Source organism: Somniosus microcephalus, chromosome 9, assembly GCF_052327205.1.
Source record: "Somniosus microcephalus isolate GS21.2 chromosome 9, FLI_Smic_1.0, whole genome shotgun sequence".
Lineage (NCBI taxonomy): Eukaryota > Metazoa > Chordata > Chondrichthyes > Squaliformes > Somniosidae > Somniosus > Somniosus microcephalus.
Genome location: NC_140995.1, coordinates 172,168,320 through 172,182,087, shown reverse-complemented (window position 1 = coordinate 172,182,087; position 13,768 = coordinate 172,168,320). Strand labels below are relative to the sequence as shown.

Below are 13,768 nucleotides of genomic sequence, written 5' to 3'. Positions count from 1 at the left end.
GCCGGACCACCAGCTACAACCCCCGGGGGAACGGACAGGTTGAAAGAGAAAACGCGACGGTTTGGAAGGCGGCCGTCCTAGCCTTAAAATCTAGGGGCCTTCCGACCTCCCGTTGGCAGGATGTCCTACCTGATGCGCTCCACTCCATCCGGTCACTGCTGTGTACGGCCACCAACGCTACCCCCCATGAGCGAATGTTCGTTTTTCCCCGGAGGTCCACATCCGGTACCTCACTACCACACTGGCTGACGTCCCCAGGGCCCGTCCTGCTGAGGAAGCATGTAAGGTCCCACAAAACGGCTCCCCTGGTAGAGAAGGTTCACCTCCTCCATGCCAACCCCCAGTACGCCTACGTGGCATACTCGGACGGGCGGGAGGATACAGTCTCCATTAGAGATCTGGCACCCTCGGGGTCCACTGACCCGTCACCATTGCCCTCCACCACGACCCCCTTCGACACGGCCCAAAATTCAGTAGACCAAATTCTCACCCCTATCCATTCCACCCCAGTAGACGGCATGCCACGACCCCAGGACCAGCCGGAGTCCACTCGCCCACCCAACACCAAAGGGGACGATACACCGGTGCCTGACCCCGCTCAAGACGCGTCGTTGGAAGCTGTAACATCGCAACCGTCGCCACGAAGATCTCGACGGCAAACGAGGCCGCCCGACAGACTCGCCTACTCGAACTTTTGATACACTTCACCCCGCCGGACTTAATTTTAAACGAGGGGTGAATGTGGTAAACCACTGTAGTTCACTGTGTTCACGTTGTTGTTGTTGTTGTTGTCGTTCACTCTTGTTTAACTGTTATGTCTGACTATGCCTCAGCTGACTCCGCCCTCGGCTACCGAGTATAAGGACGGCCGCATGGCAGCTCCAGGCATTCGGTCATCCACTAGAGGCATAGTCCTGATCTGTCTGAAGTGCAATTCAGTAGTTAATAAAAGCCTGTCGTTCTGAACTCTGCTCAGCCTCTTATTAGAATTGATAGCGCATCACTGATAGAAGCCGTTTCTGGGTTCCTTCACTTTGAAGCCCACTCACAAACTTGTCCCTTAAAGTATCTGCTAGTCCCGTTCCAAACTGGCAGTGTTTCGATAGCTTGCGCAGTTCCGTTAAATACTCAGCATTACTTTCGTCTTTATGCTGGTTCCTTTTGTGGAACTTAAATCTTTCTGTTATCAGCAGCGGTGTGGGGTTTAAGTGGTCCTGTAGGATTGCCACTATGCTTTCAAAATCCTTTTCCACTGGCTTCTCTGGGGTTACTAGGTTTCGCAGTAAGCCGTACGTTTTTGCACCCATGGAATTCAACAATGCCAGTGCTTTCCTGGCATCTGGCACTTCATTCGCCTTGCAGTACACTTCTATGTGTTCTATATATGTCGCCCAATCTTCGACTTCATTGTCGAACGCTGTGACACTACCACTCTTCGACATCCCTGGGTGTGGTTAGACTGGCTAAAAATGGCATCTCCCGCGCTCTCCCTTCTTCTCCGCTGGCTCAAAATGGCGTCTCCCACGCTTTCCTTTCCTTTCTTCCCCCGCGGACGCTGCTCAGCCCTTGAACACCGGCCGCGCTCTGTGCGTTTTCCCCTCTCTCGTTGACGCCGCTCTGTCTTCAACCCCGGCTGCGCCCTGTGCGCTTTACCCTCTCTCTTACCCGTCGACGCTGCTCGGCCTTTTTCTGTGCCGTCGGTCGGCTCCTGCCACCGCTGTCCGGGAAGGGTCTGCGCCGTACCTGCTGCCAGCCCGCTGCGCTGGATCGTCGCGGCTGGAGAACCAAGCCCAGCTCTCTACAGCCTCCTCTGCGATGCTCAAGTTCTCCCTGAATGGTCGACGCCCGCACTGGTGGAATCGGCCTTCTTCAGAGTTGCAGGTAGGTTCAAAACGACTCGTCGCCAATGTTAAATCTGGATATCTTTAGGTAGTGTGTCCTTCAAATAATCGACAGAGGCTGCAGATAACAATCAACAGGTGTTTACTGGATGAGGGTTGCTCTAAAACTAAACATTACAGATCCCTACTCAGGGTTATATACAGGTGTGGTCACTGCCGGTACTACAGTATACAGGAGCTGTAAAAAGTAGTTCTCCCCTTAAAGGTACATACACTACAGATAGTTACACAGGAGGCCGGAGTTAGAGCACTAAAATGCACAAACTGGAGGAGAGGAGGTTATACAAAAAAGTACATAGAAGCTGAAACAGGCCAATCAGCCTGTGTCTGCACGTACCCTCCACAGGAGTAATGTAGTGGTAAGGTGTGAGGAGGCCATGGAGGGACTTGTAACTGACGAATGGGATTCAGCATTTGATGTTATGGGAGAACCTTGAGCCAGTGGAGGTTGGCGAGAACAAATGGGGAAGAGCAATCATGACTCTGTACAAACAGGAACACCAGCTGGTTAAATCTCGCTCATTTCTCCTTTCAGTAATTCTTTTTTGCTTGCGAATAAATGCAACCTTCCTGTATCTACTACTTGTGGGGTTTTTTGGTCTAACCTTGCTGATAGTGATACCAAACACGAAATGCACAGTTCTCGCTGCAAGCGTTAACTAAATGCACACGGGCTGCAGTGGCAGCTGGCGCTGTAGTCGCGCGCTCTGGGCTCGGGATCCAGCGGATGCTGCAGTCGCGCGCTCTGGGCTCGGGTTCCACTGCGCTTCCGGGTGAGCGTGGCGCGCGGCTTCAGAAGCGTTGCAGCCTCCTCCCCTTCCGCGGGTCAAGGCGTTTGGTGGGGTCAAAGAGACTCCACTCGCCGACTCTTAACTTTGGCTATTATAAGAATGGTGGACGCTGCCTTAGTTAAAACTTTCCGGGTGCCAGCACGACACGGTTACGCCGTAGAGGCTTCTCCTTATTTCCCCTCCACACTGGCCTGCGCTACCTCCCAGTACTACGGAATAGCAGGTACCGTGCTGGACACTGAAGGGGCGAAGAGGCTCGTCTGTGTCTTAAGTTATGCGTCAGGGAAATGTTAGGAGAAGCATTCGTGACCAGCAACGCAGTTCTGCATATGCAATTGTGTTTAGCTTTAAGAGTGGTGCACGCATACATTTTCAAAGCATACATGAGTTATCAAGTCAGAAAGAGTGACATTTGGCAAGTCCGTGCACATGTCAGAATAATAGGGACACATTGCTGGAAGAACACTTGTTTCGGATTTTCTTTGTTGCATGTTTTACATAAGTAATTATTAGAGACGAGAATAGTGCACTTTTAACCACCTGTTCTGTTGTGACACTTTGAGTACTGCAAGTGATCACTCGGTATTGTCTCTCTAAATTACATTGGTTTGTTTCTGTGCTATATATCCTTTCGGTCCAACCAGTCCAGGCGTTTATGCTCCACTGGCGCCTCCTCTCGTCTTTATTCATCTAACTCTTATCAGCATAACCCTCTATTCTCTTCTCCCTCATATGCTTATCTATCCGCCCCTTGAATCACAGAAACCCCACAGCGCAGATAGAGGCCATTTCGGCCCATCGAGCCTGCACCGACACATATCCCACCTGATCCCCGTAACCCCTACACCAGCACATATCCCACCCTATCCCCGTAACCCCACGTATTTAATCCCCCTAACACTAAGGGTCAATTTATCATAGCCAATCAACCTAACCCGCACATCTTTGGACTGTGGGAGGAAACCGGAGCACCCGGAGTAAACCCACGCAAACACGGGGAGAATGTGCAAACTCCACACAGACAGTCGCCCGAGGCCGGATTCGAACCCGGGTCCCTGGCGCTGTGAGGCAACAGTGCTAACCACTATGCCATGCATTTATACTATTCCCCTCAACCATTCTCTGTGGTAGCGAGTTCCACATTCTCACCACTCTCTGTAAAGAAGTTTTTTCTGAATTCCCTATTTGATTTCTTGGTGACTATCTTGTATTGATGGCCTTTAGTTTTGCTCTTCCTCACAAGTGGCGACACGGCCCAGAAATTCGTGTCGGGGGCTTCCCGCGGGTGCAAGCCCCCGACCTACACTTACCTAGCGCGCTGGCAGTTGAAGCCTGGGCCTGCGTGGATTTCCTGTCTGTGGCCCGGTTCAGCTCCCGGTGCGCTGTGCTTGCGTGATCCAGCGGCGTACTTAGTGTGATGCGTCGGCTGGGATCATGTGAGCACTGGGCAACCAATCGGAGGATGCAAAAGTTCATTCATGAGTTTGACAGTAAAAACTCCGGGCGCCCAAAACAGTACTTAAACTTGAAATCAAATTTTTAAAAAATCACACTATTTAAATGAACTATAAATAACTTTAAATAATTATTTTAAACAATAATTTAAATTTTTGAAAAAAATAATTTTATAAAAAATCGGAGCTAAAAATACGCTTACCTTACTGTAAAGTCTTTAAAAATAATAAACCTGTGGAAAAAAAATTCTAATTTTAATTAATAGACCACTTTTTAAAATTAAGTCCTTACGTCTGCTTTTTTAAAGTGTAAAAAGTGGAGGCCTTCACGCACGGGCAAACCTGGAAAAAAAAGGAAGTTCAACGCGCACGCGCAGACTCCTGCGTGCACGCGTTCGACCTCTGAACCCCTTGGTTCAGAGGATCGGAAATGCCGGTTTCCCGCGCATGCGCTGTGCATGCAGAAAACCGGCAATTCCATCGGTCCCACGCGTGAGTACACGGTGCTTACTTGCGCGTTGGGACACTAATTTCTGGGCCTCTGTGTCTAGAGTGTCTATTCTATCAAAACCTTTCATAATTTACAATAGGTCACCCCTCAGCCTTTTTTGAAGAGAAAAGAGACCCTTTCCTGATAGGTATAACCTTGCATTTCTGGTATCCTCCTTGTAAATCTTCTCTGCACCCTCTTCAGTGCCTCTATATTTTTATAATATGGTGCAAGTGTAGTCTAACTAATACACAACTCACTCGGTATTGTCTTGTGGGGAAAACAGCTGTGTGCATCTGTACTTAAATCTATAGCACATAAACTGGTCATTCGGCTCAACTGGTCTATGCCGGTGTTTATAATGTACACAAGCCTCCTCCTCCTCTAATTACATCTTCCCACTCTGTTCCTCTCTCCCTCATGTATGGATCAAGCCTCTCCTAAAACATGTCATTGCTCTCAGGTTTAACCAATCTGTGGCGTGGAGTTCCACATTTACAACAACAGCTTGTATTTATTATAGCGCCTTTAACGTTGTAAAACGTCCGAGGTGCTTCACAGGAGCGTTAACAAACAACATTTGACACCAAGCCACATGAGATATTAGGGCAGGCTTGGTCAAAGAGGTAGGTTTTAAGGAACATCTTAAAGGAGGAAAGAGAAGAAGAGAGGTGGAAAGGTTTGGGAGGGCATTCTAGAGCTGAGGGCCTTGGCAGCTGAAGGCACGGCCGCCAATAGTGGAGTGATTTAAATCGGGGATGGTCAAGAGGCCAGAATTGGAGGAGTGCAGAGATCTCAGAGGGTTGTCGGGCTGGAGGAGATTAGAGATAGGGAGGGGCGAGGCCATGGAGGGATTTGAAAGCAAGGATGAGAATTTTAAAATTGAGGCGTTGCTTAATTGAGAGCCACTGTAGGTCAGCGAGCACAGGGGTGATGGTTGAACGGGACTTGGTGCGAGTTAGGACATGGGCAGCCGAGTTTTGGATGACCACAAGTTTACATAAGGTAGAATGTCGGAGGCCAGCCAGGAGTGTTATTGGAATAGTTAAGTCTAGAGGTAGCAAAGGCATGGATGAGGATTTCAGCAGCAGATGAGCTTTGGCAGGGGCGGAGTCTGGCAATGTTTGGGATGTGGAAAGAGGCGGTCTTAATGATGGCACAGATGTATGATCGGAAGGTCATCTTGGGGTTAAATATGACACCAAGGTTGCAAACTGTCTGGTTCAGCCTCAGTCAGTTGCCAGGGAGAGGGATGGAGTCGGTGGCTGGGGAACGGAATTTGTGGCGGGGACTGAAGGCAATGGCTTTGGTCTTCCCAAAATTACACCTCTCGGTGTAAAGAAATTCCTCCTAATTATAAAGAATTCCATAGAAAGCATTTTTCAGTGAAATGAAGTGTACAATGTAACATTATTGGATCACCATTAATGCAAGATTTATTATGTTCATGTTTTCCTATTTATTTTGATCAACTTTGCTGGTAGAAGCTCTAATTTGACTGGGGTTGGTGTTAAGTGGAACCCAGCAAGCGTCATTTTTAGGACTTTGTTTTTTTATCTAGGTGAACTGAATTCTAAAAGATGGCCATATCTGGTCAAAGAAAATAAAGGACAGTAGAGACAAAAAGAGAAAAAGGAATACATTTATATAATGCCTTACATGACCACAGGATGTCCTAAAGCAATTTACAGCCAATGAAGTACTTTTTGAAGTGTAGTTACTGTCGTAATATAGGAAATGTGGCAGCCAATTTGTGCACAGCAAGGTCCCACAAGCATCAATGAGATAATGCACAGATAACCTGTGCTTTTTAGTGATTTTGGCTGAGGGATAAATGTTGGCCAGGATACCAGGAGAACTCGCTTACTCTTCTTCGCAAAGTGCCATGAGATCAGAGGATGTAATTAATGATTTGCTTGGTTATGCAATTGGGCTGACAAGTGGCAAAAATGTAGATAAATTTGAAGTATTGCACATGTGCTGAAAAATGTCCTAATTGTACAGTGAATGGAATTGAATAAGCCGGAGGAGACTTTGGAGTGATATGGACCTTGGACTCATCACTTTCAATATCTAGCCAATGTGCTGAAGCAATCAAAAAAGCTAATCGAATTAGTTTAGAGTAGAGTACAAGTTTAGAAGTTATGTTAAGGCTTTGCAATGCAATGGTCGGACCACATTCCAGTACTATTTTCAGATCTGGTCATCACACCACAAAAAATCATATTCATGCATTGGAGAGGGTAAACGGATCTTCACCTTCTGAATCTGTGCTGAGTGCAGATAACTAAGTTATTATTGTACATATGTTCTCCAGCTTACACCCGACAATTGATTATTATTTTACACACAAGATTGAAAAGACTAATGTGTCTGTAGTTGCTGTACCTGATTTATTACCCTTTTAAAATAAGAGACCATGTTAGCTAGTTTTGCCAATTCTGGTTGGAGGCATTCTTGGAGGGTTGACCACGTGACGCCTGATCGTGTTATTGCCGTTGCATTATAAAAGTTGTCTCCCCTGTTATTGAGTACCTTTGCTCGTGGTTTCTTGGCAGCAGCTGTTGTGCGAGAAGTTTAGAGAACCAGGAGACCACCCGTGAGCAGGCTAAGAAGGGAAACCGAGTGGCGGGAAGAGGGGAAACAGAAGGTGGGAGAGGAACTTGCAAGGGGGGAATCTATGGTGGGAGGAACTTTGACCCACCCGTAACTAATAGTAATTCACTGAAATTTCACTGATAACTAATAGTTTAAAAAAAATTCTCACGAAGTGGGCATCTCTGGCAAGGCTAGCGTTTATTGGACATCCTTAATTGCCCTGGGAAGGTGGTGGTGGGCCTTCTCCTTGGACCACTGGTAGCGGGTTTGATGCAGTTGAGTGGCTCGTTAGACCACTTCAGAGGGTAGTTAAGAGTCAGCCACGTTGGTATGGAGACTGCAGTCTGGAGTTATGTATCGGCCAGACCGGGAAAAGACAGCAGGTTTCTTTCCTTAAAGGAAATTAGTGAATCAATTGTTTTTTTTTTACGACAATCCAATAGCTTTATGATTTTTTTTTTACTGATACCAGTATTTTATTGCAAGATTTTTAAAACTGCTTTCAATTTCTCAAACTGCCATAGTGGGATTTGAACTCACGCTCTCTGGATTATTAGACATGGCCTCTGGATTACTCCCTCTCTCCCCTGATCCCCACATTCAACTCTATTTCCCCAGTCTCCCTCTCCCCATCTCCTTCTATCCCCAGTCTCCTCCTCCCCCATCCCCAGTGCCCAGTTTTCCCCTTTTCCCCCAGAGAGGGGTTGGAGTGCAGATTCATCAGAATTATACCAGGGCTAAGAGGGATAAATTAGACAGACAGGTTGCATAAACTTGGCTTGTATTTCCCTAACTGTAGAAGAGTGAGGAGTGATCTAATCGAGGTATGTAAAATGATTCAGTAGGATAGATAAATAGAAACTCTTTCCTCTGGTGGGAGAATCCAGAACAAGCAGGCGGGTGGGTGGGTGGAGAGATAATCTTAAAATTGGAGCCAGATCATTCATGAGTGAAATCGGGAAGCACTTCTTCACAGAGGGTAGCAGAAATCTGGAAAACTCTTCCCTCAAAAGGCTGTGAATGCTGGGTCAATTGAAGCTTCCGCGACTGAGATTGATGGAGTTTTGTTGGGTATCAAGGGATATGGAGCAAAGACGGGTAAATGGGGTTGAGGTACCGATCAGCCAAGATCTAATTGAATGGTGGAACAGGGTTGAGGGGCTCAATGGCCTGCTTCTGTTCCTATGTGCCCACCTTGGATGTCTAGGCTCAGAGGTGCCTTTGGGAGAGGAGGATGTTTGGTAAAAGTCGGATGCTTCCTCACATGTCGGGTGCATTGATCAGGCTGGTCTTGTGCACTTCCCAATGGCGCAGATAGTCAGGCCATCCTCTTAGCCTAGGAACTGCTAGGTTGAATGTGGGTGTCTAAAATGAGAAAGGAAGTAAAATAACAATAAAAAGCTTCAATAAGAAATGTGAATGAACTGTAAATTTTTTTTTAGGTAGTTTCTCCCCTTGATTTACTAAATTTGTTTCCTTACTTCTCTCCTGAAAGGTGGCTTATTCTGGGGTAGGGTTGTTTGTGTACATAAGTTGCGTTGTAAATACTAAAATGAATAAGAATGATCGTGCAGCAACTGTCACTTTTTTTGGCCCTATTTTCTCTGGAAAATGGGGCTTTGGCTTTGGGAAGAGAGCATCTGTTAGTGCATCACTAATAATGAAAACAAATGGACAGCCAGTTCAAACTAAAAATGCATGGTGCTAAGCTTAAATAACGCTTTTGCCAGTTAAGACAGTTGATATTCTGTGGTGACCACTGGTTACCGAAGGCTTCCTAGTCACACTGGCATGTAGCAATGATTGAAACATGGGCAAGCAGGTGGAGAGGCCATCTCTGGTGACCTTTCATATCCTGAACAGATTTGGCCAGTCCCAGGAGCAGACCCATCATGAGGTCCTCTGATCTGCTTATGCTGTTCTCCAGGAAAAAATGAAGAATGTGGGGAGAGAAATGAAGCCTACAATTGAGGAGCAGCCCCTACAGGTAGTGCAAAAGGTGCTGCAGACTCTGGCAGGGTGTGTAAGTATGGAATAGAGTTTTGTCCGGACTGCACGTCCATTCTGTGGACTGGCTCAGGTACTGATTTGAGGCCACTGCACCTCAGAGCCCCAGTGTTACTCACCTACGCTAGTTGACGTAATGTTCTGGCAGGAGGTATATATTGATGGACGATGAGGGTGAGGAAGTGGAGGGTGTGTTGCAGTAACATGAAGGAAATCCCTTCATGCAGAATGGAATGACACCCTTTCTAAGAGACAATTGAAGCTGTAAGGCAAAGATGCCTGAAAGGAGTTTTCAGGCCCTTGTGCCAAAAACCAACTCTGTCTGGACAGGGGTGAAATCGGATGGAACTTTTGAGCCGCCTCGATACGTTTGACTGAATCGGGGGTGAGTGCAGAGATTATTTTCTGAATGGCTTTGATTGAAGGACGGACGTAACACTGAGAGATCTGGGTGGCTAATGAGTCTGATGAGCTCCATCCTGTCCCACTGCCATGCAGCACATCCTTGACCTTGGTGACCTTGGTAGCTGGGGCTCGTCTCTGATCCATGCGGTGGTAAAGCTAGGCACGCGTAGGTGGAAGTTTTGGAGGAATGGCTGAGCCAGTATCGCTACATCCTTGGTTGGGAGAGAACTGCTGGAAGAAATCAAGTTCCAGACTTACAGCAAATCCTGTTCGAAGAGAGACAGCTAGGACAGAAAAATCCCTCTCAGTTTGATGTAAAAGAGCTGCCTGTTGTAGTTCAGACCATGCAGCTGCCAGAAGAAAAATACTCGCCAGTGCACTATTCCGAGGATTGTGAATAGGAGTTTGACTCTGCTACACTGTGCTTACCTGGGTAAACTACCTTGAATTCTGCTGCCATTTAAAAAAGGTGCATGCCTGATCTGTGTTATATTTTTCTGTCATAGAAAATAACCGTGGTTATAATTTTCTGTTGCTGCCTTTAAACTATAGAATTACACCAAGTTTGTTGCAGTTTGGTTGCATAATGCAACTGTAATTCAGTGTGTAATCACTGCAAAGTTGAAGTTTAGTTACATTTTGCCAAGTTTTCTGGTAGTTAATGCTCCCAAGCCCTTGTGATTATGTTATATGTGAATTAGTGCTGCAGTGGTAATAAATAAGTACCATTTGTGGCATTGAACTGGTTGACACTGTTTTGTACGTGTTACTTTTCAGGCTGTGGAACATTAGTGGTGCTGGAACAGACAGAAGCTGGAATTATCCTTTTCAGGAGGTACTGTAAAATGAACAAGGACTCTTTCTTGTTTTCTCTAATATCAAGGACTGTTCTGGAATATTGGCAGAAAAAAACTGATTAAAGTTGGGTTTTATTTTATTTAATCAGTTGGCTATTCTTCATTACAGGGTGTGATTTTTGTTTTTTGTTTTTGTTTTTAAAAGGCAAGTTGTTGATATTGTGATTCTAATAAAAATATGGCAACTAACATAAAAATGAACAAAGCGGTTATTTCATTTGAGCTGCCATTTAAACCTTAGATTTCAAGCAGCTCTGACACATCCCCGGCTCCCTGAGCCAACCAGATTTAAAACAAATTGATTCATACACAGTGACACTGAACCGAATCTTCAGTATTATAGTAATGCTGTTCAGGTGTCATGAGTAGCTCTATTACTGCAAAATGTGCAAAACGTAACATTTTGCGTTGAGTTTTGGCTCCTCGCACATTCTGCTGTTTAGTGTTTTCAGTAAACATTGGGGAAGAGGAAAAGTGCTTCGAGCCAGGGCTTCAGTCAAGGAATATCATGTTTTCAGTTCCTAGCCTTGATAACACCAATTAATAGTTCAACTACTCAATTAACTTTGTTTAAACACTTAATCGCTGGGCTTTATTTTTATTGGTTCTCAACCATAAGGTATTTAAAATGTGTTACTGTGAATATTCTTTTAAATTCCCTGCACTAGTTACTTGTTATAGTACAGTAATATCTTCAACTTTCTTTCCCCACAACTGGCATTATTAGGCAGTTTCATCTATAGCTACTTGTAATGTCGTCTCCAGTACTCTATAGTGAATAGTTGATTCATTTACAATTTACTGAACAGCTACTTTTTAAGGTTTTATTGCAGTATTGCTGAATCAAAATAAAATTAATATACCTAACAATGGGTGTAACACACTTATAAAATTAGTACAGTAGCAAAATAATGCGGATGCTGGAATCCGAAACAAAAACAGATAATGCTGGAAACACTCAGCAGGTCAGGCAGCATCCGTGGAGAGAAAAACAGTTAACGTTTCAGGTCTGTGATCCTTCGTCAGAACTGGAAAAAGTTAGAGATGTCACCGATTTTAACCAGGTGCGGGGGAGGGGAGGAAAGAACAAAAGAGACGGTCTGTGATAGGGCAGAAGGCAGGAGAGGTTAAATGTTGCAAATGGGGATGGCAGAATCATCAACAGCTGCCGCCTGAAAAAATAGGGGTTACAGTCTGAAATTGTTGAACTCCATGTTGAGTCCAGAAGGCTGTAAAGTGCCTAATCGAAAGATGAGGTGCTGTTCCTCGAGCTTACGCTGAGCTTCATTGGAACAGTGTAAGAGGCTGAGGACGGAGAGGTCAGAGTGGGAGTGGAGCGGAGAATTAAAGTGACAGGCGACCGGAAGCTCGGGGTCACCCTTACGGACTGAACGGAGGTGTTCTGCAAAGCGGTCACCGGTCTCCTCTACATTGGGGAGACCAAGCCGAGATTGTGTGACTGCTTTGATGCACATTTAAAAAGTTGAAATATCTTCAGATATTTGGGACTTGTTGGTTTCAATAAAAAGTTTGAACCCTGGAGCTTTCCAGAAACTGAGAGGTAACAAATGGTAGCAAACTTGCAGTTATACAGTGGGTTGTAATTGGCAGGCAGGTGGTTTGATTCAAACACTTAACCTGAGATCCTTCCTTCAATCAATTTGCCTTCCCCGTTACCGCCTGACGTGCTTCTGTATATTCATTAGTTTAAAGATGAGATTGCACTTAACATTTAATTTGACCTATTTTGGTTTTGTTATCCACACCTTAAGTATTTTATTTCTTTCGTTACTTTTAATTTCTATACTATTCTCTTTTTTCCTTTTTGAGTTTTTTTATTTCCTTTCATAGTACCTTCCTTTCTCAATTCAACAACATTGTTCTTCCCTCGCACCTTTTTATGTTCTCTGTACAGAGAAGCTCGACATCTTTTATGTGTCTCTGTTGTGAGTGTCTGGGAGTCTGATGATACTTTGCACTATAAATGTGAGAATTAATATTTGTACACTCAGGTCTTTGTGAGTACAAAAGCCCAGCTATCCAGCATGCAGTGGACATTATGCACTCTCTTAATAAAATTGGGTTTGCTAAGAGCCTACTTTAAATAAGTTATTCTTCTGTTTAGTTTTGACTGGAATGATAGTCTTTTTGACGTTACCTGGAGTGAGAACAATGAACATGTCCTGGTCACGGGAAGTGGTGATGGATCTCTGCAAATGTGGGACACAGCAAACCCTACTGGACCCCTACAAGTCTTCAAAGAACACACTCAAGAGGTAAAACAATGTTAATTGTAAAATTGAATTAGCAAATTCCCAGTTTGAATGAATTGTCGACTTAACTCGGTAATTTATTTGATTTGAAGAGATTTCAGACTGTCAAAAGTTCAATCTGTTATTTAAAAATGTTGTCAGAGTTTAATGGGCCAGAAATTGCTGCAATGGCGGGTCTGGCTGCCAATGATAATTGAACTTTTTTGCTCAGTATTGACATATTTGCGCTGCAAATTGCTGAACGTGATCCATTAGTGGCGCAGCGATAGCAACGTCGCATCTGGGACCTCGTGGTAAACTTCGTGCCCAATTGTCTATCTCCTTAACCAGTGAAAGAAAAGGATAGAGAAAGAAACAGAGCGAACAACAGCAAAGGAAATGGGGTGAATGAGGTTCAAATATAGAGAAAGAAAGAGAGGGAACAGAAGAGAGTGGATTAAGTGAGATTAAAAAAGAGAGACAAATGAAAAGTAAGAAAAAGATTAAAAAGAACAAGTAGAAGAAGAGAGTATTGTAACCCAGTTGTGTTTGGGAATTGTTGCATTGGTCCTTGAGAAGTTAATGAGTGAATGGCAGGACAGGTGGGTGAAATGTACAAACATTCTTGACCCATGAATTATAGAACCAGCTACCCTGTCCATCATGATCAGGAACAGTGGAACACCCAGTGGGTACGCCATTGCACTGCTTTTATAGGAACATAGGAATTGCTAGATGAAAAAAGACCAAGGTCCATCTAATTCACCTTCGACCATCCTGGTAGTCGCACAATACAATGATAATGGAGTCGTTGTCTAATAGCAATCAATCTCTATCAATTGGTCTACAACAGACCCAGAAATGACACGAGGAAAAGCCCAATGGTGGAGAGTTTTGGGAACCATAGGTCCAAAGTCACCTTTTTGTGTATATGGACTTTCAAAAGGCATTTGATGAAGTACCGCAAAATTGAAGCACATGGGATTAAAGAGGCAGTGGCTGCGTGGATACAA

General features: G+C 44.9%; 1 protein-coding gene across 1 annotated transcript in view; it reads left to right on the top strand.

Moving 5' to 3' along the window:
* Positions 1-2,685: 2,685 nt before the first annotated feature.
* pex7 (peroxisomal biogenesis factor 7) overlaps positions 2,686-13,768 on the top strand; it is a 130,973-nt gene continuing 119,890 nt past the window's right edge. The window contains exons 1-3 of the mRNA XM_085997513.1: positions 2,686-2,915; positions 10,424-10,481; positions 12,629-12,779. Of these exons, the coding sequence (XP_085853639.1) occupies positions 2,792-2,915; positions 10,424-10,481; positions 12,629-12,779 (333 nt within the window). The 5' untranslated portion in view covers positions 2,686-2,791. The remainder of the gene's footprint in view (positions 2,916-10,423; positions 10,482-12,628; positions 12,780-13,768) is intronic.